Here is a 27,809-nt window from a genome sequence, read left to right on the forward strand (position 1 = left end):
CAATTAAGAGTCACCCAGATCAGCATTCTTGAGTTAGTTTAATTTTTTATCAGACATGGGATTAACTGCCAAGGCCATTTGTACGCATCCCTAACTGCCTTTGAGAAATGGCTGTGGGCTACCTCTAGAAAAGCTGAAAGTCTGTGGACTGTACAATACCGAAACAGTATCCAAGATGGTGGCAGCAGCGTAGCAGTGTTCGTGCACCTGCTCAATCAGTTGTTTTCTTCCATCCATTTCTCTTTTCTTTTCTTCTTTTCTTTCTACTTTTCTCTGTGGTTCTCTCTTGCCTTTTGCCCTTGAGGAGCTTGGTTGTGGCAGAACCAGCCGCATCAGCGAGCGTATGCCCAGCAGCAAGAAATGGTATTGCAGTATGGCATCTTTGACGCAGCTTTGAGGCAGAGGCAGTGGTGTTGGTGGCAGCTCTGATGTTAGTGCTGGTTCCAAGGGTACCGCAGTTGTGTTAGTTCAGGAAGACTGTGAACTCTGGTGCTTTAATTGACTCCAAGATGGTGGCAGCATTGGTGAGGTGGGCCCAGCAGAAGTGATGGCATTAGAGCATGGGACATCAACACAGGTAGGTCTGGCACAGCTGGTGGTGAGGCACAGTACTCAACGGGGGTGGCACGGTGGCTCAGTGGTTAGCACTGCAGCCTCACAGCACCAGGGACTCGGGTATGATTCCAGCCTCAGGTGTGGAGTTTGCACATTCTCCCTGTGTCTGCGTGGGTTTCCTCTGGGCGCTCCGGTTTCCTCCCACATTCCAAAGATGAGCAGGCTCGGTGGATTGGCCATGCTAAATTGCCCGTAGTGTTCAGGGGTGTGTGGGTTATAGGGGGATGGGTCTGGGTGGGATGCTCCAATGGTCGGTGTGGACTTGTTGGGCCAAAGGGCCTGTTTCCACACTGTAGGGAATCTAATCTAATCTAATTGTAAAAGTTTAAGCAGAATTAAAATTATTGTATTCTAAGATAGCACCTGAGAGTGGTGACTCTGAGCACTTTTCTTGTACTCTCGTACTCAGATACATGTGACAATAATACCTAATTAAACACAGGAAGGTAGTTCCAATTTTGATCTACTGACTTTGGCTTTTTTGATGGAACCAGTAAGTATAGTCGTAGAGTTGTTCTCTCCATTCATGGTTTAAAATATTGATGTTCGCTCCAGAAACAAAGGGCTGTTTTGAAGATAAGTTGAAATTTCTATTTTGGTCATTCCATGCCTGACATTGCCTCAGGGCTAGTTTTCAGAAACTATATATTTTAGGGGCTTAAATGCCGCAGAAACAAGAGAGTTTGGAAAGCTGTGATATGGACAACGCATATCTGCCAGTAGTCAGCACAAGGAGCATGGAGACCATTAGAAATCTGGGATGTTTGTTATCCGACAGGAAGTGATGTGAAATCTCCTCGAAAGGTGGTGGAAGCTGAGTCTTTGACTATTTTAAGGCAAACGTTTGTATACTTTCAGTCAGCGAAAGGATGAACAGTTATTGGAATTAAATGAAGTGTAGAGTAATCAAATTAGCCATGATTTTCTTGAAAGGCACAGTGGGTTGGACGGGGATGAGTCACCTATTCTGGTTCCTGACTCATGAGAGTTTTTGGCACATCTCGGTTTGGATTCTGTAGCAATGAAGAAACCTTCAGGTTTCTGTAGTACATTGCTGCAGTACATTGGGGAACTCTCGGGTGGAAACAAAATATTCTGTTGGAATATTTGGGCTTAAATAATAAAGTTTTACAAAAAATTAGTAGCAGTACTGACTGAACATGTGAACTAGTCTGTCAGAGTGAGAAAGATATGTAGTCATCTTACAAAATATGCAACGTTCTTCAGTTTTGTGACAGGAAAGCTTTTTCTCTAATGGCTAGTAGTCTGGATACTCTTCTTGGGTGAAGGGACAAAGTGTATTTATTATGTAAGCATTTCAGTCTACTACCTTCCTTTAACAAAATTCCCATACTCTGCAGCCTGGGCCACCACCAGAGTTTCATTGGAGTTTGTATTTAGCCAATAATCAATAATTAAACCAAATGAGACTCTTTTATAGGTACATGTACAGGACCAGAGAGATTGCTTCACTGCTTGCAGTGTGCACTGAAAGCGTCACCGTTGTTCTTAACAAAACATCCGAGCCAATGAGTTTCTCTGAATTCATTGGCAGCAAAAGATTTAATCTTTTGAATTAAATTGACTTCAGGATTATCACTGATGGACCAAAGGTAAGGATGTTCATCTGGATGAAACATCCTAATACTAGACGTCAGGCTTAAAAGTAGTGTGGTTATTGAAATTCAGCCCAAAGTCCTCACATAATGAGCACTGACAAAGTATCTACTCAGTGACTCCACAAATTAAGAAATAGAACATAAAGCACATTATCCAGCGGCAGGACATAAAAGCCTCTGACTCATATTGCTTCCTGTGGTTCAAATAGAGATGCGTGTTTATGCATAATGTGTAAGGTTAACCATTTCTCTTAAATCAATCTAGGTCCTCGCCATATGTCCGAAAGACATGCGAGCTGACATCTGTGTCCATCTGAACCGAAAGGTGTTTAATGAACATCCAGCATTTCGGCTCGCTAGTGATGGCTGCCTTCGAGCACTGGCTGTGGAGTTCCAAATGATACATTGCGCTCCAGGAGACCTAATCTATCACGCTGGAGAAAGTGTCGATGCCCTCTGCTTTGTAGTTTCTGGGTCACTGGAGGTTATTCAGGATGACGAAGTTGTCGCTATTCTAGGTACCATCAGTTCTCTTCAGGATCACCTTCAATATAAACTATGAAGGAAGATTCTCTCTCTGAAATTGTGTATAAACTGTAGCTTTGCTGCCCACACAATTTCTATACCAAAGCATGCTGCAAATATCACTGTATAATTTGTCAGGGACAGCTTTGTGGCAAAAATTATGCGTCACTTTTTCGGGCTTTTCTTACTCTATAAATTAGGTAAGATCTGCCAGGGGTTTTTGCTGAATACGTTTGGGTAATCGGAATTGATTCCTATTTGTATTGGATTGACGTCAATAAAACTCAAGACAGTTCATGTAATGCTCATAAATCTATAATTAATATGGAAGTCTGCACTTGTCTTCTTGGTTAAGAGAAGGCATAGTTTTTCCTTTTATTTATTTATGATGGCGTATGCATCATCTGTTCTAAATTGATTGTCCAGTTTTAGTTTAGTGACCCATATTTTCAAAGGTCATTCCACTGTTCTTCATATTTTGTGCTCATTGCATTGACTCATCACCCTTCATTTGATGATCAGTTTATTTTCATTTATCTCTCTCTATACAGTGTTCTTCAGCCAAGAGAGTAACCAGGCGTGTAACCTACTGTTACACTTGTAACAACCTTTTTCACGCTTGGAAAAAATTATATATTAAAGTATAATGAAATTCCATAAAACAACAATTATCACATGGCAAATTCAATATGTACTCAACAAAAACTAAGAAAAACAGCCACTAAAGTCAGAGAGTTACTGTTATTGCAAATAGTGGTTATCAAGAGAACTAATTCAATCTTCTAACTACCAGATACCAGATCCTGTTCACCTAAAGTAACCTGCACTTTTTTTCTAGAGAACAGTTTATTCACAATAAAAATCACTCACTTGAAATTCAAAATGTACAACATTTCACACAACCATATGCCTGTGTGAGAAACCATCATCTCTGTCCAAGCTACATTAGCAAACCAAAGATCCTAATTATTGGAGTACTTAACAATTGTGAAAAAGCAACTTATTGATACCTGTGGCTTATGGATGATTTTCAGATTTCATTCCCAGGCAGATGTAGAAAAATTCCTTCCTCAAACCCCTGCGCCTACATTTGAATTTTTTTTTCCAAGCTTATTTGGAGCACAGTTAAATCCAATCAGTACTTAATGGTAGTTGAACTGTATCACCTTAGTGAAACAACCGTACAATTGTTTTATAAATTTAGGTAAAAATATTCCTTCAGTAATTATGGTCAAGTAATAATTCTGTGTCCATCCAGGCATATGAAGAATTTCCATTACAGTTTGAAAAATTCTGAATGATAAAATGAAAGCAATGTAAATACGTACACAAAGTAAAGAAAAAGGTAATATGGAATTGATATCAAGTCAAATGGACTGTACAGATTTATTGTATAGAAAAGCTTTTTGAGTGTAATTAGTTCCACAATATGCTGTGTATGTGTATACTATACATAGATATATGTATTGTTTTTATTTGGCTTGTAGGGCAAAAATTTCTTTATTTATAAATTTCTTCATAAATATTGTAAACCATGTCAAAATTAATCAGTGTGGAATTTGTCAAATATATGAGATTGTTAATTATATTTAAAAAGATTTGAAAGCATTAGATGTTGTATGGGGGTTACTTCAGTTATGATAATACTTGAAATGCATCAGAAATACCATTGCTGCTGCTTTTGAGCTTTTAGACTCAAACTACAGTGAAGCGTGGACTGCGTAGAGCCAGAAGTTACACAAAGCACAATGCTGGTCATCTAATCATTCACCGATGTTTATGCATAGATTGAAGAGCAGCTTCAGACAAGTTCAAATACATGGGAATGAGAAAATATTAATTATACATTTCCAGGAAAAGTCATTTATTTTGCATGGTTTAAACATGCAGTACTATCCTCTTCATATTTAAGCCAATCAATATAATCGTCTTAAGTGTTTACATATTAGAAAATATCTTTTGAGTTGAGTATTTTAGTCAAAATCAGCTGTATCATGCTCAAGGCAACGTTGACAAGCACCCTGCTAAAAAATGGTTAGATTTAGTGATGGCTGCCTCTCTGCTACTCAATGCTGGGAGTAGTTTTATTGTGAAGCTTTGATTTCTTATGCCACGGGTGGCACAGTGGCTCAGTGGTCAGCACTGCTGCCTCACAGTGCCAGGCACCTGGGTTTGATTCCACCCTTGGGTGACGTGTGTAGAGTTTTTACGTTCTCCCCGTGTCTGTATGTGGGTTTCCTTTGAATGCTCTGGTGTTCTCCCACAGCCCAAAGATGTAGGGGACATATTTTTAAGGTAAGAAGAGATTTAAAAAGGCGTGAAGGGCAAATTTTTTACACAGGGGTTGATCATGTTGGAATGAAATTCCTGAGAAAGCGGTAGATACAGACACAGTTACAACATTTAAAACACACTTAGATAAGTGCATATATAGGAAAGATTTAAAGGGATACGGGCCAGGATCAGACAGGTGGGACCAGTTTAGTCAGGAATTATGTTCAGACTGGAGGGTCTGTTTCAATGCTGTATGACTCTATGACTCTGTGTGCTGGCTAAGTGGATTGGTCGTGCTAAATTGCCCATAGTGCCTAGGACTGTGCAGGCTATTGGATAAGCCATGGAAAATGCAGGGTTACAGAGATAAGGTAGGGGACGTGTATCTGGGTGGGATACTGTTTGGACAGTCAGTGTGGACTCGATGGGCTGAATGGCCTGCTTCCACACTGTGGGGATTCTGTGATTCATCGTGCCTTACAGATTTTCCAGCCAATCTCATGGTCAGTGACTCACAGAATTAGGCAAGAGCAGTGGCCACTGCCAGAACTACAGGCAGTTCTGATGCTACATTTTAGAAGCATCTTTGTTAACAGTTGTAGCACCACTTTCTTTGGTCCTAAGATTCTGATCCAGATATCATTCGACATACAATAACTTAGATACTGTTCCACTAAATGTGGTAAACCTTTATTAGACGGCAAATCAATAGTTCACACAATGTGGCACTAGTTATGGAGAAGTTCCACAACCTAGAGTATGTCTCAGATGGTCAATCTAACATATCTCCTAGTGCTTCTTCAGAGTGATTCCACAACTGGACGATCCACTTCAGAAGCAAGTCCTTTTCAGAGGTTTTCTTTATATCTTTCCCTTGATTTGACAAAGTATCATATCAGTTTATGCCTCATTTTGGCTCTCAATTGGTTTTTCCATTACATCACTGTCCTGTCCGAAGGCTTCTTTTTTATCCATACTTGGGACATTGATGTCACTGGCTGGCTAGTATTTATTGCCCATTCCTGTACTTTCTGGGGCCCAATTTCAAGGCCATGCTTGAATCAACAGAAGCTGTCGTCTATGCCATTATCTCTAACACTCACTGCCACACAAACAGTGAGGTGCTATTTTTCTTTCATGCCTTTAGCATAGTGCCAAAACGGATCAATTAGCAGACTTCTATCAACCCTGTGTGTTGACCTGGTTCCCCATTCTGCCTTTCTGTTCAGAAATCCACAATGCAGCTCTTCAATCAGGACACTAATTTCTCCTTTGGCATTCCATTCCATCACCATTAGACAATCTCAGTATACAGAGCTATTCCACAGACAGTTCACATTTGTTAATACGAAGGAAAGATAAGAACAGTTACCAGATTCAAAGTAATTAGATGATACAAGAGTAAATAATGCATTGGCTTTCAGAGAGCATGAGCTCATGCCTTCAAATGCATTGGTGTACGCATGGAAAATCCAATCTATCAATGACAATGAGAAATTTAATTACAACTCAAATTCAGGTGCAAAGAAAGGCATATTCAACAGTGAATTATACTAGTTGTATATCTGTCCTGCGATTAAATCAGATTTTTGAACATGTGTTTTCCTTTGCACAACTACAATAATAATTGAACATTTAATGACAGTTCGGAATCTCGAACTAATTCTGATGTGCTTCACTAACATTTTGCCTATTGATTTAATAGCCAGTTCATGCTTTATGCACCTTTCAAAAAAACACATATGGAGTAATTCAAATATAACAAGCTCCATGATTCCAGCAGTCATCACAAATAAAAAAGTAGATTTTAGGATGATTGATGCTTGACTTTTATTACAGTCTAACATAAAATAAATTCACACCAGCTTTCTTCAATACACAAGAAGGTAAAAAAAAATCATTAATTATAGCAAATCTACTCACTGACATGTGGCGACATAGAATTACCAACGTGGAAACTTAAATGAGAACCCCTTTACATCCAAACACAGAAGTATTCATTCCCTCGTGGGAGAGATAAGACAGATGAGACAAACAACCTTGCCAGGAATGTTATTGCTGGAAAATATGTGTACAATGTCTGATTCCGAGTCTAATCCAAAAGGGGTGGAATGAGGTAACTTTCTCACAGTTCTTTTTTAAAGGTTTTGGTGATGATGTCATGTTGTTAATTACGGCAACCTGCAGTTTGGTAGCCAGTCAGTCGGACCTAGCTCTTAGCTTGAGCTAGAAGTTTTCTTCCTTCTGCAAATATCTTTGAGTGTTACTGTTTGTATTCATAGAGAGAGGGAGAGGGATTTCACTTTCTGGCAGGCTTGAAGGTCAGTGTCCCAGCTGTTCTTCTTTCAGTGCTGTGACAAGTTCCCACTTACAACCATCCCAATCCCTGTTGTTGAGCAGTAACATCTTTTTCCCAAAGTCACCTAATACCAGAACTTAAGTATCTAACCCAGTTCCAACAAAATAACACCAACCAGTTCCATTCTTTTTCTTTTGAGTTGTTAAAACAAAAAAGCTAAGAATTCATATTTCCATTTTGTGGGAATTTTTTTTTTAAAATGCAAGATACAGGGCGTGAATGCTATTGGGGTCCATTGAGGTGCGAGCCTTCTTTGAAGGACAAGGTGGCCGTTAATACGTCAATGAAGAATTAATTAGGCACACACCTCTCTTCAACAGGCAGCTAAATAGCTGCCATTCTTACCTCTCAAGCTACCCTATAGCGGTGGGTGGATTTGCGTCGTGATACCTTCTGCTACCTCTGCCCATCTGGTTCATTTGAATTGCTGAAAAGCAATAAAGTTTATCCTCAATATTTTTGTCTCGGGATGTGAGTGTGTTGGGTAAGTGTAGACCTTGTCATGTTAACATGAGCATTTCTCTCTACACATCAGTCGAGCTTGATTGCTGATTGCTTTTGTTTAACTTCCAGGCAATTCTGTGTGTTTATGTTTCAAAATCGCTTGAAGAAAATGTTTAATATCTATATTCAGGTCACTTGTTTTTAGTGTGACATTTCAAACCAAGGTAAAGATAGTGCATTTGTGAGAAAACATAACAGAAAACATGACATTACACAATTATCGTAGTTTTTGTTTGTGTTTTATAAACTTCACAATGTGTGTAGCAACGAGAGAGAATCTTTCCTCTTCTTAATTTGAAATATATTCTTAAAAATATTTTGAAAATGGATATTGGTGACCGGTACCATTGACGTTCTAATTATTAACAGCAGTTAAAGTGATAAGACTGACGGATGTAGGAATATAAAGTGACAGTTAGTATAAAATTCCTGAGTTAAAATTACATGTCGGGGTGAGGTGGGGTTGAAATGTGAAGAGGTTAAGGGCAGGTGTGGAATAGGGATGACAGGATCTAGTTGTATTGTTGTCAATTATATTAAACGTTACAGAGATCGGAAAAGGTAGGAAGGCTTGTATATATCTCATTGCAGTTTTCATTTTGAAAAATGGTAAAGGAATTTATATAAAACAAAGGCCATAACTGAAATGATAAACAGTGGCACAGAATGGTTCTTGCAACATCTGTAAAATAAGTTCAAGAAAACAAACTAAAAATTAATTTGCTCAAGCACTGTATATCAAAAGTTCGAATTTTATTTACCACAAGTTGTGAACATCCATGTTATGATAAAACAGAGAAGCGTCCAAATCACCTTGGGGAATGTTATTGCAGATCTTCTAGGATTCAGAAATATATCCAAAGCCCTTCAAATTGATAGCTGATAAGTTGACACCATTCTGTCAATATAATGCCTGGGAAGGTGGGGATTACCTTTTTTTATAGCTTTAATTTCCTTCCCCTTGTATTTGATTCCATTATGCACCATTTCACAGCTTCACGTAGGAATCTAATCTACACCTACCCCCAGGCCAGTGGCAGTACTGATCAGGGAACTCGCAGTGATGTCTTTGCTTATTTCCCATGTAGGCTCACGTGCCTCAGCTTCATATTTCCCTGCTACTCTTCATCAAAAATAAGCAATTCATCGTATGAATTCACAATCACAATTTAACTTGTCATAATGAATCTCAGGTTTAAAAATAATTAAATTATGATTATTTTTCTCTAATTTGTTTTAACTTTGCATATATTTTCAGGGAAAGGGGACGTGTTTGGGGATATATTCTGGAAGGAAACCACGCTTGCCCATGCATGTGCCAATGTGAGGGCGTTGACTTATTGTGACTTGCATATAATCCGTCGTGAAGCCTTGCTGAAGGTTCTAGAATTCTATACGCCATTTGCAAATTCTTTTTCACGAAACCTCATATTGACTTGCAATCTGAGGAAGAGAGTAAGTTATCTTTTTTCAATTTCATGTTCTGTGGTTCACATTTAAATTTTGAGCTTCCAATATGTTCATCGTTTGTTTAATGACAACATTCCATCTTGAAAATAACTTTTACTACTTATTTCTTCACTGTAGAGTAATGCTCAAAGTTCATACGATGGTTAATATTTGTGTGTTAGATATTGAATGTTGCTTGTTGGTGAAAGGATATCTCAGACTGCAGAGAAATTGTTGGAAGATCAACTATTCACTCTGTAGCGTCGATGTCCTCACAAACTGAGGGGAAATTGCCCAGGTTGGCAGTACAGGATTTTCCACTGATGCCCTCCAGCTTCTAATCTACCACAATGGCTGAGTGATATTATCACAAGACTATCCATCCAGAGATCCCAGTAATGCTCCGATGACCTGGATTTAAATTCCCGCTATGGCAACTGGTAGAATTTGGATTCAGTTAAAAATCTCTGGATTAACAGTCTCATGATGACCATGAAATCACTGTTTACTGTCAAAAAACCCACCTTGTTCGCTAATGTCCTTTAGGGAAGGAACCTGCCATCTTTACCTGGTCATAGAGTCATACAGCATGGAAATAGACCCTACAGTCAATCCAAACAGATTTCCTCAAATAAAACGAGTCTCATTTTCCTGCATTTGGCCCATATTCGTCTACCTGTCCAAATGTCTTTCAAGTGTTGTAACTAAGCCTGCATCCATCACTCCTTCTGACAGTTTATTCCACATATAAACCACCCTCTGTGTGAAAAGATTGCCCCTCAGGTCCCTTTTAAATCCTTCTCCTCTTACGTTAAAAATAGTCCTTCTAGTTTTGAACTCCCCTACCCTAGGGGAAAGACCTTTGTTATTCACCTTATCTATGCCCCTCATGATTTTATAAACCTTTATGAGGTCACCCCTCCATCTCCTACACTCCAGGGGAAAAGCCCCAGCATATCCAGCCTCTCCTTGTAACTCAAACCCTCCAGTCCTGGCAACGTCCTGATACATTTCTTCTGAACCCTCCAGTTTAATAATGTCCTTCCTATAACAGGGTGACCAGATTGGTCCACAGTATTCCAAAAGTAGACTCACCAACGTCCTGTAAAACCTTAACATGATGTCCCAAGTCCTATACTCAATGGTCTGAGTAATGACGGCAAGCGTGTTAAGCCATCCTGTGTACCTCCAGACCCAATGCGATGTAGTTGATTCTAAACTGCCCTTTGGGCAATTAGGAATGGGCAGTTAATGCTGACCTAGCCAGCGATGCTGCCATTCCATGAATGAATAAAAATAAATGCCAGAGTTTCAGGATGGTAACTACACTTGTGGGGTATCACCAGTGAGAGTCAGTGTTTCTCCCAACACTGTCCTTACCCCAACACCAGCGATAAGTACCTGCTCACTACTCAGAGAGGTTTACAAATATTCTGAATAGCTGGCAATTTTCGGAGACCACCCTAGTCTAAGGATGTGGACCAATATAATCATTTTTTGAACACTATCATTGTGGGAGGACCAGTAGAATTGTCTGAATTCGATTTCCCATACAGAGTTGCTATGAAGCTGTTATCATTTCCTGTACCACAGAAATGCCTCCCATGTTTCCAGTTGAGAAGAGAACTATCTCTTCGTATAACAATACAAAGGGATTGTTATGTAACAAAGCTAACGTTTAGTAATGATGTCATGCTTCGAAGGCTAAATCCTGACAAAAATCTGCTCCAGTCATTAAATTTAAGGATAGATATTTTCTGTCAATTTTCTACAATTTTTACTCTTTCAAAGTGTGTGAACAAATCCAGTATTGTTGTCTTAAATCAATACATTCTGCAGGCTGCAGTAATACAGATAAAGGCAAAAAATAATTGGAACCTGAATATTCCCTTTAAATTGAAAGAATGGCTGGAATTTCACATGTGATCTGGGAGAATTATATCAATGCTGGGGATGATAACCAAAGGTTAATTTAGGTTCCCCTATTTGGTCACAGTTATTGTTTAATGTCAGTATTTACACTACTATCAAACCAATTACATTGCTGTGGTATGCTTCTACTTAAGCATGTTAATGATCCATTTGTTTCTTGAAGAAGCTACTACTGATCTCAAAATAAAAATGAGGAAATTGAAATGTGGATGATAACGAGGTACAGAGCTGGAGGAACCCAGCAGGCCAAGCAACATCTGAGGAGCGGGAAAGCTGACGTTTTGGGCCTGGACCTGATATTGAGATGTCATACCAACAGGATAGGTCCTGTTAAATTCCTGCTTTCTTCCAATCATGCACAGAAAGGGTTCTGTGTGAAAAGTGATAATTTTTGTTTTCGCTATTCAGTGCACATCTTGAAGACTTTCCACATCAAACAGAGGTTCACTTGCACGTCTGCGAATGTGGTATACCTCATGTGGTATTCATTCATGTGGTGTACTGTGGTATCCGCTGTAGCTGTTGTGGCCTCCTCTACACCGGGGAAACCAAGTGGAGGCTCGGGCTCCAGAGGGACCACTCTCTCCGTGACTCCCTTGTCCGTTCCACACTCCCCCCAGCCCCACCACACCCAGCAGTTTGTTCTGCAACTGCCGGAAGTGCTATACCTGCCCCCACACGTCCTCTCTCATCCCCATCCCAGGCTCCAAGATGACTTTCCACATCAAACAGAGGTTTATTTGCACATCTGCTAATGTGGTATACTGCATCCTCTGTACCCGTTGTGGCCTCTTCTACGTCGGGGAAACCAAGCGGAGGCTTGGGGACCGCTTTGCAGAACACCTATGCTTGGTTCGCAATAAATAGCTGCACCTCCCAGTCACAAACCATTTCAACTCCCACTCCCATACCTCAGACGACACATCCGTCCTGGGCCTCCTGCAGTGCCACAATGATGCCTCCTGAAGGTTGCAGGAACAGCAACTCATATTCCGCTTGGGAACCCTGCAGCCCAATGGTATCAATGTGGATTTCACAAGCTTCAGAATCTCCCCTCTCCCCAACTGCATCCCAAAACCAGCCCAGATCATCCCCACCTCTCTAACCTGTTCTTTCTTTTACCTATCCCCTCCTCCAACCTCAAGCCGCACCCCCATTTCCTACCTACTAACCTCATCCCACCCCCTTGACCTGTCCGTCCTCCCTGGACTGATCTATCTCCTCCCTAACTCCTCACCTACACTCACCTTTACTGGCTCCATCCCCGCCTCTTTGACCGGTCTGTCTCCTCGCCACCTATCTTCTCTTCTATCTATCTGCGGTCCACCTCCCCCTCTCTCCCTATTTATTTCAGAACCCTCTTCCCCTCCCTCTCTCTGATGAAGGGTCTAGGCCCGAAACGTCAGCTTTTGTGCTCCTAAGATGCTGCTTGGCCTGCTGCGTTCATCCAGCCCCTCGCTTTGTTATCTCGGATTCTCCAGCATCTGCAGTTCCCATTATCTGTGTTGTTTAGTTGGTAGGTGAATTTTTGTTGGCATGGAGAATGCGTAATACCTCAACCAATCACAGTCCACTTCTCAACCAATCACTACTCATCTTTCTTGTATATAAATGTTGGTTTTCCCCTTGAATTGATACTCTTGCCAATTGTCATGAAAATTGCAAGATGACAAGCTTTCACAGAATGCATCTCTTTTTCAGCAATACTCAATTAAACTGAGTCAAGTGTGTGTCCAAAATTCTGACAACTGTAAATCTATGTTTTAAGGTTCATTGCACCGTATATTCCTGAATTAACAAAAAGATTTTTAAAGGCATTCTTTTCCATGAGAAAATATGTTCACTTAATCTGAAAACAGAGCAATGTGCAATTTTATCACCTGTGGCACATAAGCTTTTCACACCTGTGTTTGAAATAAATGACTTTTGGTTCAGTTTTGTGTCAAGAGCCATCAGGTTTTGCCATTACAATCAGAGAGAATGATTGTGCTCAGAGGTGATTAGGCAGAAGAATTCTTTTTCATACCTTTAAAAGCTTTGTGTAACGAATTTATTTTTTTTTTGTCCTCTGAGGAACAGAGTGCTCTGTACTTTTTGACACATTCCCGTGGTGCAGAGTGAAGCATAGCTAAGGTGGTAGTTTCTGCAAAATAGCACTCTCCATCCAGTCTGCCAACGTGCTGAATCCAGACAAAGAGCTTTTTGTTGACTGAAACACAAAACAGCTGTATAAGCACTCACCAATGAATATCCCCCCTCACTCCTGATTGGAACCAAAACTGAGCTACTGGCTCAGACTGGTCATGTTCTGTGGAGAGGACAGCCAAGTAATCATTAAGATGTGGAACATTCACTAGATTCATAGCTAAATGATCAATTTTGACTTGCCTGTTATCTACATAGATTCTGACTAATTTGCTGAGTATTACCACTTTCTGCTTTTTTTTGTTTATTTGCAACTTCCAAAGTTTTCTGCTATTTGTTTATCTTTTGGACTTTAAGTACCTCCACTTCGGGGCTACCATGACAATAAGGAGCTGACTATCCAACTACATGCAATGAACTCCTCCACATGTGCTCACAGTATGAACCATACCAAAGTTGTTTCGCCATTCCTATGATGCGACTGCAGGATACTGGTGTCCTGACAGCTTCCTGCTTTTAACGTCAAGCCTTCGACCCTTGTCTGCTGAGAATGACGAGCTGGTTGGTCAATGGTGAATGGATCCTGCTGCTCATTCATGTCTAACACAGCAGTCAGTGTATCCTGTGCTAGGGTTCTAGTTGTCTTGGCTTCCAGACATTTGAAATAATCACATTTAAGTTTGGAAAGATGAGAGGCCTTTTTGTTTAATACTTGAAGTGCTACCTTATACAACAGAACAGGCTTATGCTGTTCCTATTACTCATCATGTGAACCTATAGTGCTATTTTCAGTGTGATTCTCTCAAACATACAGAGTAATTCATTCTTCACTAATTATTTCATACCTCAGTACTGATAGGCCCATTTATAACATCCCATCATTTTTAAAAAGGTAATGCCTTGTCAGTCAACTCCAGTCATTAATTTTATAAATGCAGAGTTGGATGAGGAAAATCCAGTTGTCATGGTCCGTTGCAGAACCAATGACTTTGTAAGAGATAGTAAGAATTGCAGATGCTGGGGAATCTGAGATAACAAGGTGTAGAGCTGGATGAACACAGCAGGCCGAGCAGCATCAGAGGAGCAGGAAAGCTGACGTTTCGGGCCTAGACTTTGTAGGAGCCAGGTCTGATGTCCTCTGAGTAGAATTTCAGGACTTAGGTTGCAAGTTAAATTGTAGAACACTAACATAATGTACTCGCTCGTTAGCTGACCCATATGCAATTGGCAGAGAGTTAATCATTTTGGAGAATTAAATTTATATTTAAAAGAGTGGTGTGGGAATAATGGGTTTCAGTTCAAGGGACACTGGCATCAATGCTCAGGGAAGCATCCATTGCAATGGGTTCCTCTTGAACTTGCTGAGAACACTATCCTGGCCAGTCATATGTCTAAGGCTATGGATAGCAATTTAAACCAATAGAGGATGCTTAAGGTGAAGGGAGAATTCAACATCCAAAGGGAAAGCTCAAAGCATCATAACATGTGGTGTGATGTGGTAAAGGTAAGCAAAGAGAGACAGGAAAGGACAAAGAGTTGAACAAAAAATGCACATCAATGTATAAGGTCATTACAGGAAAGACAATTAAAAAGAAAAGTAAATGTAGCTTCTTTGCTTAAGTTGAAGAGTGATTTGCAATGCATTAAAACAGTGACAAAAAGAAAGGTGATAATTTAAATCCAATCATGATTACCAAGACTTGATTACAAAGTGATCAAGTGTGGAAAATAAGCATTTCAAGGAGTATTGTGGAGTTACAGGCAGAATGGCAAAGGAGGATGTGTAGCTTTGCCAGTAAAAGATGACATAAAAGCTTTAGTGAAAGAAGGTCAAATGTCAAACAATCATGAAGTAGAATCAGGATGGGGGCACGTTAAGAATTGCAAATGTCAGAAAACACTGTTTTACAGGACCTCTAACACCGATGGTGCAAGAACATGATACAAGAAATGATTGGAGCTTGTCACAAGGACAATGTGATAATTGTAAGCAACTTTTATCTTCATGTAGACTGAGACAATCAACTTGGCAAGAATGCTGTAGAAGATGAGTCTGTAGAAGGTTTTCATGACATAGTCCAGGAGCAATACATTATGGAAACTATCTTCGATCTGGTTTTGTGTAATTAGGCAGGGTCAATTAATAATATCATATTAAAAGATCCCTCTCGGAAATAGTGTTCAGAGTACCATTGAATTCCATGTTACATTCGAAAATGATGTAAGCCAAATTCAAGCAACAATACTAAACATAAGCAAAATGAATTTCAATGGTATGAGAGGAAAACGTGTGAGGATTAATTCAGTGAAGAGGTTAACGTATATGGCAGTAAATGCAAATACGAAACAGTTAAAGGAACAAATAAAAAAAATCGATGTACGGTTCATTGAAAGCAATAAATTAGCACGAAAAGCTATGTTATTTTTTCATTTAAGAAAATTAGGATTGTGTAAAAAAAACCCTGTAATATTGCAAAAATGATTAAAGTATGAGTATTGGGAATGTTGTAGAAACCAGCAAAGGGCTATCAAAGACTTTAGTCAAAGTGAAAAAGTTGAATATGAAAGTAATCTAACAAGAAATACAAAAATAGAGTTGAATAGTATGGTGACACAGCGCCGGCTGTAAAGATCCTTAAACATTCTTATCAACTTGCTAGCAGATAACAAAAAGTGGTGTGGGGCCTCAGATACTTAATATCTACATGAATGACTTAGACGAAGAGACAGAGAGGAATAAATATACATTTGCTAATAATACAGAGCTATCTAGAAATGTAAGCTGTGGGGGAAAGGACACGAAGAGGTTGCAAAATGATATACAGCAGTTAAGTGAATGGGTAACAAGAAGGCAGACAGATTATAATGTAGAGAATTGCAATGTTTTACACTTTGGCCATAAGATGCAAAATATTATTAAAATGTGTGGAATTTGATGTTCAAAGAGACTTGGATGTGCTTATGCAGGGAACACAGGAAATAAGCATGCAGATCTGGTAAACAGTCATATAACATGTTGGCCTTTATTGCAAGGGATTGGATAGCAGGAATAAAATAGTCTTATTCCAGTGGTACAGCGTTTTGATGAGATCACATCGGAACTACAATATACAGTTTTGGTTTTCATATTTAAGAAAAATATATTTATAGTGGAATGCTATGAAGCAGCTAAATTAGATTAGCACCTGGGATTAGAGAGTTTTCCTACAATGAGAGGCTGAGAGAATGTTCCATCTCTGGTGACTCATTGACCATATTAATAGAAGTTTCTGGAAAAGCTCAGCACGTATGGCAGCATCTGTGCAGAGAAATGAGAGTTAGCGTTTCAGGTCGAGTGACCCTTCCTCAGAACGTTGAGGAAGAGTCACTCGACCTGAAACATTGACTCTGATTTCTCTCCCAGATACTGCCAAACCTGCTGAGCTTTACCATCAATTTCTACTTTTGTCTCTAACTTACAGCATCAGCAAGTCTCTTGGCTTTTATTGACCATATTCATGCTTTGTTCTGTGCACCTTTTCCCAATGATTGGCCTTTGGCAAAGCTGTGCAGATTGATCAATTTGCTTCTTTTCCTTCTCTCTATGAATTTACGTGGCCACCCACACACCTGCACATCCTTTCCTCTGTTTGACTTACATTGTTTCGCTGCTGCTGCTTTCTCTTGGTTTAATTCAAGGCTAGCTGTTAGAGCAGTCAGTGCGTTCAGTCTACTTGTGGCCTTGTGTGTCCTAGCAGTATCCACAGCCAGAGATATGGCGAGCTAAACCTCTTAAATAAACGCTCTCTGTACTGAAGGGTGTGCAGACCCCTAAATTGTTGAAGCTATTGGTTAGTGAACTTTGACTTTTGTTTTATAGCTGCAATTTTCTGCCATGTTAGAAAGTTATCAACAGGCTAATATAATCCTACCTGACCTAAAGATTCATACAAGTAGCTCTGATGAGTCAAAATTTGGCTGGTGATGAGTGGAGATGCGTCAAGCAAATTCATTCCTCAAACTCTAGGATTGATTTGAGCTGACAGATTGGAAACCTTCTGGAAGATTAAGGGAACTGCAAAGTTCAGCCTTTTAAAATTTACTAAGGTATCTTTGGAGCCCAGCTTGTCTATCCAGATTTTCCTAGAACACAAATGTGAATAGCATTCAAATAAGTAATGAACTCTGTGTACAGTTTAATGTGGGTCCTTCTGACTGAAGTATGAGTACACAACACATATACAGACATGCTAAGGATTTCCATGCCTACCTTTAGCTGCAAGCATCGTGTTTTAGTGAGTTACTGACTTGGATTGAGCCTTAAACCAATAGAAAGAAATTGCTTGGATTTAAATTGATTTATGATAAGAAAGCTAGGGCATTAGTTGTCCAACAGAATCAGAAATCTTTGGACAAATGTACGCATGTCATAAAATCATGTACCACACAAAGGGGATCATAAGGACTGAAAAATGATGTCTACCGCAAACCTCAGAATGTCGAAATAATACTTTTAATCAGACATCTATTTTACTGTAAATTATGTATCTTCTGGAAAGCCTATTTGAATAATGGTACAGTAAAAACTCACTGAAATGTTAGATAACCCACTGTCATGCCCTCCTTAATCGTGTGCCCAAAAGCCACATGAGTTCTATTAAGAATGCCCAGGACAGCACTTCTGAGATACAACTGAATCATTTATTTTAACATTCAGTAAATAGATATGAATACATGCTACAGTTTTGATGATCTTGACATTTATCATATGCATGTTCCGTTTGGCAGTTCCAAGTAATCTTGTTGCAGCAATTCAAGATATGTAATAGAATTTCACTGTAACCTTGCTGAACTCCTCCTTTCGTTTAGCATTTTTCAGCAATGCAACACCACTTGCACTTTTAAATTATTTTTAACATTAAAGCTTCAGGAAATTCAGATGACAATTTGATTTTTTTTGTCATGTTAGAAATTAACTGACCCTCCTGAACCTTGTTTAAAATGTTGTAGCCCAATAAGGCATTTATCTGTTGTCAGTTCCTGCAGGGAATTCTTTTCGCCGATCTAGTTACACACTGTTCACTTGTAGTATAAGGATCTCTCAGGAAGACTGAAACAATATAGCAATGTATTAAATTTGAAAGTGATTCAGTGAAGTCTCCTAGTTTTAAAATTCTTCCCTAGTTCTGGACTGATCCACAAGAGGAAATATCCTTTCCATGTCCATCTTGTCAAGGACATTCAAGATTGTATACGCTTCTGTCAAGATCCCCTTCACTCATCTAAACTCCACGGAAACAAGCTCAGCGTGTCTAACCTATTCTCAAAGGTCAGCCTGCTCTGTCCAGATATCAACCTCGTAAATCTCTTCTGAAGTAAATACAATGCACTTACATCCTTAAATATGGAGACCAAATATAAACACAATTTTCAAGGGGGAGTTTCACTAATACCTGGTATAACTGAAGTGTAACATCCTTACTTTTATACTGAATTATAAAAGGACAGCATCCCATTTCCCTTCTTGAATCTGTACTGTACCTGCATACTAATATTTTGTGACTCATGCAGCAGCGCGTCTAAATCCATCATTACATATTTTAGCAGCTCACATTCTCTGACAGTGGGACTGCCAGTTTTTCAGTGTTGGACAGCTTCCTGTTGATCCTCCAGATTCAAGTGCAAATTATCAGCTACCTCTGGGAAAACAGATTAATTGGTCTGTGTTTCTGGCAATCCAGGCTCCCATTCGGTCCTGACATTGGTGTTGCAGAGACTGTGGGAAAGTTCTGCCTGATGCAGTTAGAAATTTCTCCGTCATAGCCAAGTGCAATAAGTAAGATTACAGCAAATGTTAAAAATACGCTCAAAGGTATATATTATCTGTGAAGGGAAAAGCAAGGTTAATATTTCAACTGTAACCCGTCAGAGATGAACACTAAAAGACAAACAAACGTATCGCTAAAAATAACAGCAGATGCTCTAATCTCAAAAAAATGGTGAATAGATTAAATGACCCGCAACCAATTAAAAGAATGAAACTGTTGAATGATAAAGCGTTGGAAGACTTTGAAATGAATGCAGATTATTAAGGCGCTGAAGCTGAATGAGATGCCTACACAAGTGAAACGTTTCAGTTGCATTTGATAAAGATCAATGGTGATCACCTTCTTTGCTGATTTTGCAGCTTTTGATAGAATTCGGCTTAAGAACTACATTGAGCAGATGCTGGGCCAGAATGGTTTGTTTTGAGTGAGATCAAGGACAGTGTAGATCATATAATCCCTTCAGTGTGGAAGAAGGCCATTCAGCCCAACAGGTCCACAATGCCCCTCCGAAGAGTATCCCACCCCTTCTCATTCCCCAACTCCTGCATTTCCCCATATCTAACCCACCTAACCTAAACATCGCGGGATGCTACAGGCAATTTAGCACTACCAATCCACCTAACCTGCACATCTTTGGACGGTGGGAGGAAACCGGAGCACCTGGAGGAAACCCATGCGGAAACAGGGAGAATGTGTAAATTCCACAGACAGTCGCCTGAGGATGGAATTGAACCTGGGCCCCTGGTGTGGTGAGGCTAACCACTGAGCCATCATGCTGCGCAGATTCAGTTCCAGTAGAGTCTACTGCAGCAGTTGATACTGGCAGGTATTGTTTTAGCCAGTTTAAAGGTAGGTAGATGTTTAATAGTTTTGAACAGAAGAGCTTAAATGGTAGTAGGGTCATACTTTAAATCACACAGAAATTTCTTCTTAGTTGCCAGAAGTTTGGAAAAGTTTGTTTAATTTATGTAATAATGCCAAACAAAAGACAAAGAAATTTATATTTTGGTGGTGCCTTAAGACTTACCTGATGTCTCAAAGTTAATTGCAGTGAATTTTTTTTCAAGTACAGTCATTGTCTGGTGGTCAGTTTAAAAAAAGCAAGTTTTTCATAATCAGAAAAGTAGCTGAATAGCCTGATCCTTTAAGGACTAGAAGGGAGGTGGAGTCAGGGGGCCGGGGTAATATTTGTTTCTGATGGGAGTGTGTTGGGAATTAGATTGGACCCTGCGGAATGTATAATGATGTTTATGTAATGTTGATGGCAGTGTGCATGATTATGTACTGAGAATTAGAAGGGTGCAGAAGTTTTGTCAGAGTCTTAATAGAATGTGGTTACCTACTTCTGTTGTAAGTGAAGAGGTCTTAAGGAAAGTACTTAGAACTGAAGAAGCAGTATCTGGTACTGATGATAAAAGATGAAGCTGGCCCATCAGAATTCCACCACTTCAACATTGAGTCTGCACATGTGATAAATTTTTTGATTTGATTTTATTATTGTCACATGTATCTGGGTACAATGAAAAGTTTAACATGCAGTACAGGCAGATCATACCTTACAAAGTAGATAAGGGTAATAGAAAAGAACAATGAATGCAAGTTACAGCTGCAGAGAAGGTACATAAAGAGCAGTGTCGACATTACATTTGAAATTGGAGAAGTCCATTCAGAAGTCAAATAACAGCAGGTATGAAGCTGTTCTTGAATCTGTTGGTACGTGTTTTTAAGTTTTCGTATCTTCTGCCTGACAGAAGAGTTTGGAGACTACAACTGAGATGGGAGTTGTTTTCTATTATGTTGGTTGCCTTTCTGAGGCAACAGGAAGTATAGGTAGAGTCAGCGGATGAAAGATTAGCTTGTGTGATGAACTGGACTGTGTTCACAACTCTGTCGTTTCTTAGTCCTGGACACAGAGTTGAATTCTGATAGAATGTTTCCTGTGGTGTATCTGCAAAAAAACTTGGTAAGAGTCTTTATCAATATGCCAAATTTCCTTAGCCTCCTGAGGAAGTGGAGGTGTTGTCGTGCTTTCTTGACCATCGTTTCAAGGTGGGTGGACTAGGACAGATTGTTGGTGATTGTCGCTCCTAGGAACTTGACACTCTCGACCATCTCCACCTCAGCTCCATTGATGTAGACAGGGGTGTGCCCTACACCTCGCTTCCTAAAGTCAATGACCGGCTCTTTTGTTTTGCTGATGTTGAGGGAAGGTTGTTACACCGCGCCTCCAAGCACTCTATTTTCTCCTGTATTCTGTCTCATGGTTTGAGCTCCAGCTACAGCAGTGATGTCATAGCAAACTTGTAGATGGAGTTCGGGTGAAACTTGGCCACACAGTCATGAGTGTACAGGGAGTCTGATAAGGGGCTGAGCATGCAGTGTGGTGGAGGTGCTGTTGCCCTTTTACGCTGATTGCAGTCAATCCCTTAAATGTATAGTTTTCCAGATATTCTGTGCTACACCTTATGCATATTTCCAGCCAAAATAATAATGCCAGTGGGTAAATTAACATATAATGTTAATGCAGCAGCTGTTTGAATAGACGTGTGATTCATTTGCATTGCTTTTTTCTCCATATCTAATAGACTAAACATTATGTCACACATCAAAGCTGTTGGCTGCTATGTCAGTCAAAAGAGAGTCAAATGATACTTTTATCACATTTTTTGGTCATTAAGTAATTAAAGTTAGCAATTCAAGCTTTATGGTGTGCATCTTCAACAGTATTGGCTGGTTAGAGATCAAAACTGACGGCAGGAAACAATTTTCTGCTTGCTAAACCAGGAATGCTGAGACTTTAGTGACCTGAATTCAGGGCTTACCTAGGATTCCTGTCTAGTAAAACTTGCGCATGACCTCACCAGTGTTAATTGGTCAATTGCAATCTTGTAACAGAGTTACTTAAAGGTATTGAAATACTTGGGGATTTTTTTACCCCAAGTAAAAACTTATCATATAAGTACCAGGAAAACAGTTCAATGCGAAACATATAAGCTGACCACCTGGAATACCAGAGATAATGGGAACTGCAGATGCTGGAGAATTCCAGGATAATAAAATGTGAGGCTGGATGAACACAGCAGGCCAAGCAGCATCTCAGGAGCACAAAAGCTGACCTTTTGGGCCTAGACCCTTCATCAGAGAGGGGGATGGGGAGAGGGAACTGGAATAAATAGGGAGAGAGGGGGAGGCGGACCGAAGATGGAGAGTAAAGAAGATAGGTGGAGAGAGTATAGGTGGGGAGATAGGGAGGGGATAGGTCAGTCCAGGGAAGACGGACAGGTCAAGGAGGTGGGATGAGGTTAGTAGGTAGATGGGGGTGCGGCTTGGGGTGGGAGGAAGGGATGGGTGAGAGGAAGAACCGTTTAGAGAGGCAGAGACAGGTTGGACTGGTTTTGGGATGCAGTGGGTGGGGGGCAAGAGCTGGGCTGGTTGTGTGGTGCAGTGGGGGGAGGGGACGAACTGGGCTGGTTTAGGGATGCAGTAGGGGAAGGGGAGATTTTGAAACTGGTGAAGGCCACATTGATACCATTAGGCTGCAGGGTTCCCAGGCGGAATATGAGTTGCTGTTCCTGCAAACTTCGGGTGGCATCATTGTGGCAGTGCAGGAGGCCCATGATGGACATGTCATCTAAAGAATGGGAGGGGGAGTGGAAATGGTTTGCGACTGGGAGGTGCAGTTGTTTGTTGCGAACTGAATACCAGTCTGTCCAATCCTGATTATATTTTGATTGACCACAATTCACTTGCAAGGTCAATTTTAAGTTCAGTCCAATTTTTTGCAGAGTGGGCAACTGAGAAGAATCAAATTTAATCAGGTACGTTCAAGGCTTTCCACGGTTGATGGGCACCTCAGGGCTGGAGTTTTACTTTAAATTTGAATATTTAGATAATTACTGCACAGTGCCTTTAAGGAGTTAGTTTAATTTGATTTTTTTGATGTTAACATCACGTAAAAGAGTGGCTCTCACCATCTCATTGCAACTTTATGTTGTGAGATGTAGCATGAGAGGGCGTTGGGGCCTGGTTGACATCTAATTCAAAGGGTTTTGAGTTATTATTTAACAGAAATAATGTGCAACCATGCAGAGAAACCGGAGCGTGGCAACTGGTATGGATGTTGTCTTGAAAATCTGGTACAGGCACAGTGGGCCAAATGATCTCCATCTGAACTGTAATGCTTCTGTAATTTGGTGATAAAGATTGTTTTATTTGACACTGGCTATGAACCATGGGTGGCTTATAGTTTGCTGCTCCAAGCCTCGTATCTAGATGTTTTAGATCAACTTGTTCAGACATGTCATGACACGCTTCCATATAGAAATTTTATAGGAACTTTACAGCGTAACACTCAAACTGTTTAGGTGAAATATTTGAGATTGATTGCACCGATTGCACATACTCATCGAAAGCAATGAGACACCATATGTCTCACATACGCATGTAATGGATAATTATGAGGAGTTGATTATGGCTTGTGAAGGACTGTCCTGAAGATGGACAAAATGACACACAGGTGCAGGACAAGAATATACTGAAGGTGTTTTGTTTTCACTCATGGGACATAGGCATTGCTGGCTGAGCCAGCATTTATTTAAGGATGAGATTTCTAAATTCCTGGAAGTGCAGGGTCAGATTAGAACAAGTCAGCATGGATTTAGTAAGGGGAGGTCGTGCCTGACAAACCGGTTAGAATTCTTTGAAGAGGTAACAAGTATGTTAGACCAGGGAAACCTCGTAGATGTCGTCAATCTAGACTTCCAAAATGCCTTTGATACAGTGCCTCATGGGAGGCTGCTGAGCAAGGTGAGGGCCCATGGTGTTTGAGGTGAGCTACTGGCTTGGATTGAGGATTGGCTGTCTGACAGAATGCACAGAGTTGGGATAAAAGGCTCTTTTTCGGAATGGCAACCGGTGACGAGTGGTGTCCCGCAGGGTTCAGGGTTGGGGCTGCAGCTGTTCACTTTGTATATTAATGATCTGGATGAAGGGACAGGGTGCATTCTGGTGAAATTTGCCGATGATGCAAAGATAGGTGGGCAGGCAGGTAGTACTGAGGAGGTGGGGAAGCTGCAGAAAGATTTAGACAGTTTAGAAGAGTGGTCCAGGAAATGGCTGATGAAATTCAATGTGAGTAAATGTGAGGTTTTGCACTTTTGAAAAAAGTATACAGGCATGGACTATTTTCTAAATGGTGAGAAAATTGGCAAAGCAGAAGTACAAAGGGATGTGGGAGTGTTGGTCCAGGATTCTCTAAAGGTTAACTTGCAAGTAGAGCCGTAATTAAGAAAGTAAATGTAATGTTGTCGTTGTTGAGGGGAGATCTAATAGAAACTTACAAGATAATGTATGGCTTAGAAGGGGTGGTCGCTAGGAAGTTGTTTACATTAGGCGGGGAGACTAGGACCTGTGGGCACAGCCTTAAAATTAGAGGGGGTAAATTTGAAACTGAAATGAGACGACATTTCTTTAGCCAGAGAGTGGTGGGTTTATGGAATTCATTGCCGTGGAGTGCAGTGGAGGCCGGGACGTTGGATGCCTTCAAGGCAGAGATCGACAAATTCTTGATCTCACTAGGAATCAAAGGCTACGGGGAGAGTGCAGGGAAGTGGAGTTGAAATGCCCATCAGCCATGATTTAAATGGCGCAGTGGACTTGATGGGCTGAATGGCCTTACTTCCAGGCCTAAGTCTTATGGTCTTGTGGTCTTATTGCACATCCATAGTTGCCTCTGAGAAAGTGGTGGTAAGCTTCCATCTTGAACCATTGCAGTCTTTCTGCTGTGGATAGACCCGCAATGCCATTAGAGAGGAAATTTGTCCAAGCTGAAGGTATGGTTATATATTTCCAAGTGATGATGGTGAGTGACTTGGAGGGGAATTTGAAAGTGGTGGATGTCCTTTTCTAGTAGAATCATAGAGTCATTGAGCCATCCAGCATGGAAACAGACCCTTCAGTCCAACCAGTCCATGCTGAACATAATCCCAAACTAAAATAGTCTCGCCTGCCTGATACTGGCTCATATCCCTCCAAATCTTTCCGATATTTCCAAATGTCTTTTAAACTTTGTAATTGTATCCACATCCACTACTTTATCAGGAAGTTCATTCTGCATGCAAATCACCCTCTGTGTGAGAAATTTGCCTCTTATGCCTTTCTTAAATGTCTCTCCTGTTACCTTAAAAATATGCCCCTAGTCTTGAAATCCCCCATCCAAGGGAAGAGACAACTACTATTAACTCTATCTACACGTCTCATTATTTTATAAACTTCTATCAGGTCGCCTCTCAACCGCCTTCGCTCCTGTGAAAAAGGTCCCAGCCAACCCAGCCTTTTTTTAAAATTCAAAACCTTCCATACCTGCCAACTTCATGTTAAATCTCTCTTGAACCAGCTTTATAATATCCTTCCTGTAGCTGGGCGGCCAAAACTGGACACAGTATTCCAGAAGATGTCTCACCAATGCCCTGTACAACCTCAGTGTGACTTCCCAGCTCTTTACTCAAAGGACTGAGGAATGAAATCAAGCACGCTAAATGCCTCTTTAACCACCCTTTCTATATGTGACACAAACTTCAAAGAATTATATATGTGTACCCGAGGTCCCTCTATTCTACAGCACTAACCAAGGCCCTACCATTCATTGTAAAGGCCTCCCCTTGTTTGTTGTACCAAAATGCAATGCTTCACATTTGTCCAGATTTAACTCCATCTGCCACTTTTCAGCCCATTGACCCATTTAATCAAGATCCTTCTATAATCTTAGAAAACTTTCTTCACTGCCTACTATGCAACCAATTTTGGTGTTGCACACAAACTTACTAACCATGCCTTCTATTTTCTCATCCAAACCATTTAAATAAATGTCAAACAAAAGATGACCCAGAACCGATCCCTGTGGAACACTGCCGGTCACAGGCTCCCAGTACGAAAAACAACCCTCCACTATTACTGAGATAACAAGGTGTAGAGCTGGATGAACACAACAGGCCAAGCAGCATCAGAGGAGCAGGAAAGCTGATGTTTCAGGTCTAGACCCTTCTTCAGAAAACCCTCCACTATTACTGTCTGTCTCCTGCCATTAAAGCAATTATGTATCCATTTAGCAAGCTCACCATGTAACCTAACTTGACTAATTAGTCTACTATGCTGAACCTTGTCAAAGGCTTTACAAAAATCTAAATGAATAACGTCTACTGCTGTTGCCATCATCAATCTTTTTAGAAACTTGCTGAAAAAACTCAATCAAGTTTATGAGACACGGTTTTCCTCGCACAAAACCATGCTGAGTATCCCTTATCAATTTTTGCTTCTAAATGTCCATAAATCCCATCTTTTATAATCACCTTCGACAATTTACCCACAACCAATGCCAGACTTGCAGGTCTCCACTTCCCCAGTTTCTCCTTACAACCATTCTTAAACTAAGGTATAACATCAGTCACCCTCCAGTCATCAGGCACCTCACCCATAGTTACAGATGATGCAGATATTTCTGCAAGGGGTCTCATAATCTCCTCCCTTACTTCCCACAACATTCTGGGATACATTAGATCAGGTCCCAGAGATTTACCCACCTTTATATTCTTTAAGACCTCGCAAACCTCTTCTTATGTAATGTGAACTGTTTTTAAAACATTAATGTTTATTTCTCTGCATTCTCTAGACTCCATTTCTTTCTCCACAGTAAAAACTGATGTGAAATATTCATTTAGTATCTTTCCTACCTCCTACAGTCCAACTCAAGGATGGCCTCCTTGATCTTTAAGAGGCCATCTGCTCTCTCTGGTTATCTTGTTGCTCTTAATGTGTTCGTAGAATCTCTTTGGATTATCTTTAACCTTATCTGTCAATGCCATCTCACATCCCCTTATTGCCTTCCTGATGTCTTTGTCAAGAATGCCCTATACTCTTCAAATTGATTAAAAGATCAATTAAACCACATTGTCTATATCTAAAATAAGATTCTGTTTTATGCTTGACTAGAACCTCCATATCTTTATTCATCTATTGTTCCTTAATCTTATCAGCCTTACCCTTCACCCTAACAGGAACAAAATGCCTCTGAACTCTTGTCATCACACTCTTGAAACCCTCCCACTTGTCAGATTTCCTTTTATCTGTCAACAGTCTACTCCAATCAACTTTTGAAAGTTCTTGTCTCATCATTAAAAATTGCCTTACTCCAATTAAAAACTTTAGCTTTTGTGGAAAGCGCATTTTTTTCCATAACCAATTTGAAACTGATAGAATTGTGATGGCTAGATCCAAAGTGTTCCCCCACTTTTATTTCAATTACTTGCCCTGCCTTGTTGCCCAAAAGGTCTAGTTTTGCTCTTTCTCTAGTAGGAGCATCCACATATTGATAAAGAAAATTTTCTTAAACACATTTAACAAATTCTTCACCATCCAAACCTTTAACACTATGGTAGCTCCAGTCAATGTTTGGAAAATGAAAATCCCCCATTATTACAACTTTATTAGGCTTACCTTTATCTGAGATCTCCCTACATATTTGTTTGTCAATTTTCCTCCAACTATTCGGAGGCCTATAGTACAATCCCATCAAAGTGATCGTTC

At 40.2% G+C, this 27,809-nt stretch overlaps 1 protein-coding gene across 4 annotated transcripts in view; it reads left to right on the plus strand.

Annotated features, from left to right (window-relative positions):
* Window positions 1-27,809, plus strand: part of kcnh5b (potassium voltage-gated channel, subfamily H (eag-related), member 5b) — a 288,070-nt gene that overhangs the window by 188,691 nt on the left and 71,570 nt on the right. For 3 of the 4 annotated variants that reach the window (XM_048538289.2, XM_048538290.2, XM_059649072.1), the window contains exons 9-10: window positions 2,500-2,752; window positions 9,155-9,351. In XM_048538289.2, the coding sequence (XP_048394246.1) occupies window positions 2,500-2,752; window positions 9,155-9,351 (450 nt within the window). Of the gene's footprint in view, window positions 1-2,499; window positions 4,105-9,154; window positions 9,352-27,809 lie in introns of those variants that run through there. The other variant, XR_007248323.2, reaches the window with a different exon arrangement.

Source organism: Stegostoma tigrinum, chromosome 10 (assembly GCF_030684315.1).
Source record: "Stegostoma tigrinum isolate sSteTig4 chromosome 10, sSteTig4.hap1, whole genome shotgun sequence".
Lineage (NCBI taxonomy): Eukaryota > Metazoa > Chordata > Chondrichthyes > Orectolobiformes > Stegostomatidae > Stegostoma > Stegostoma tigrinum.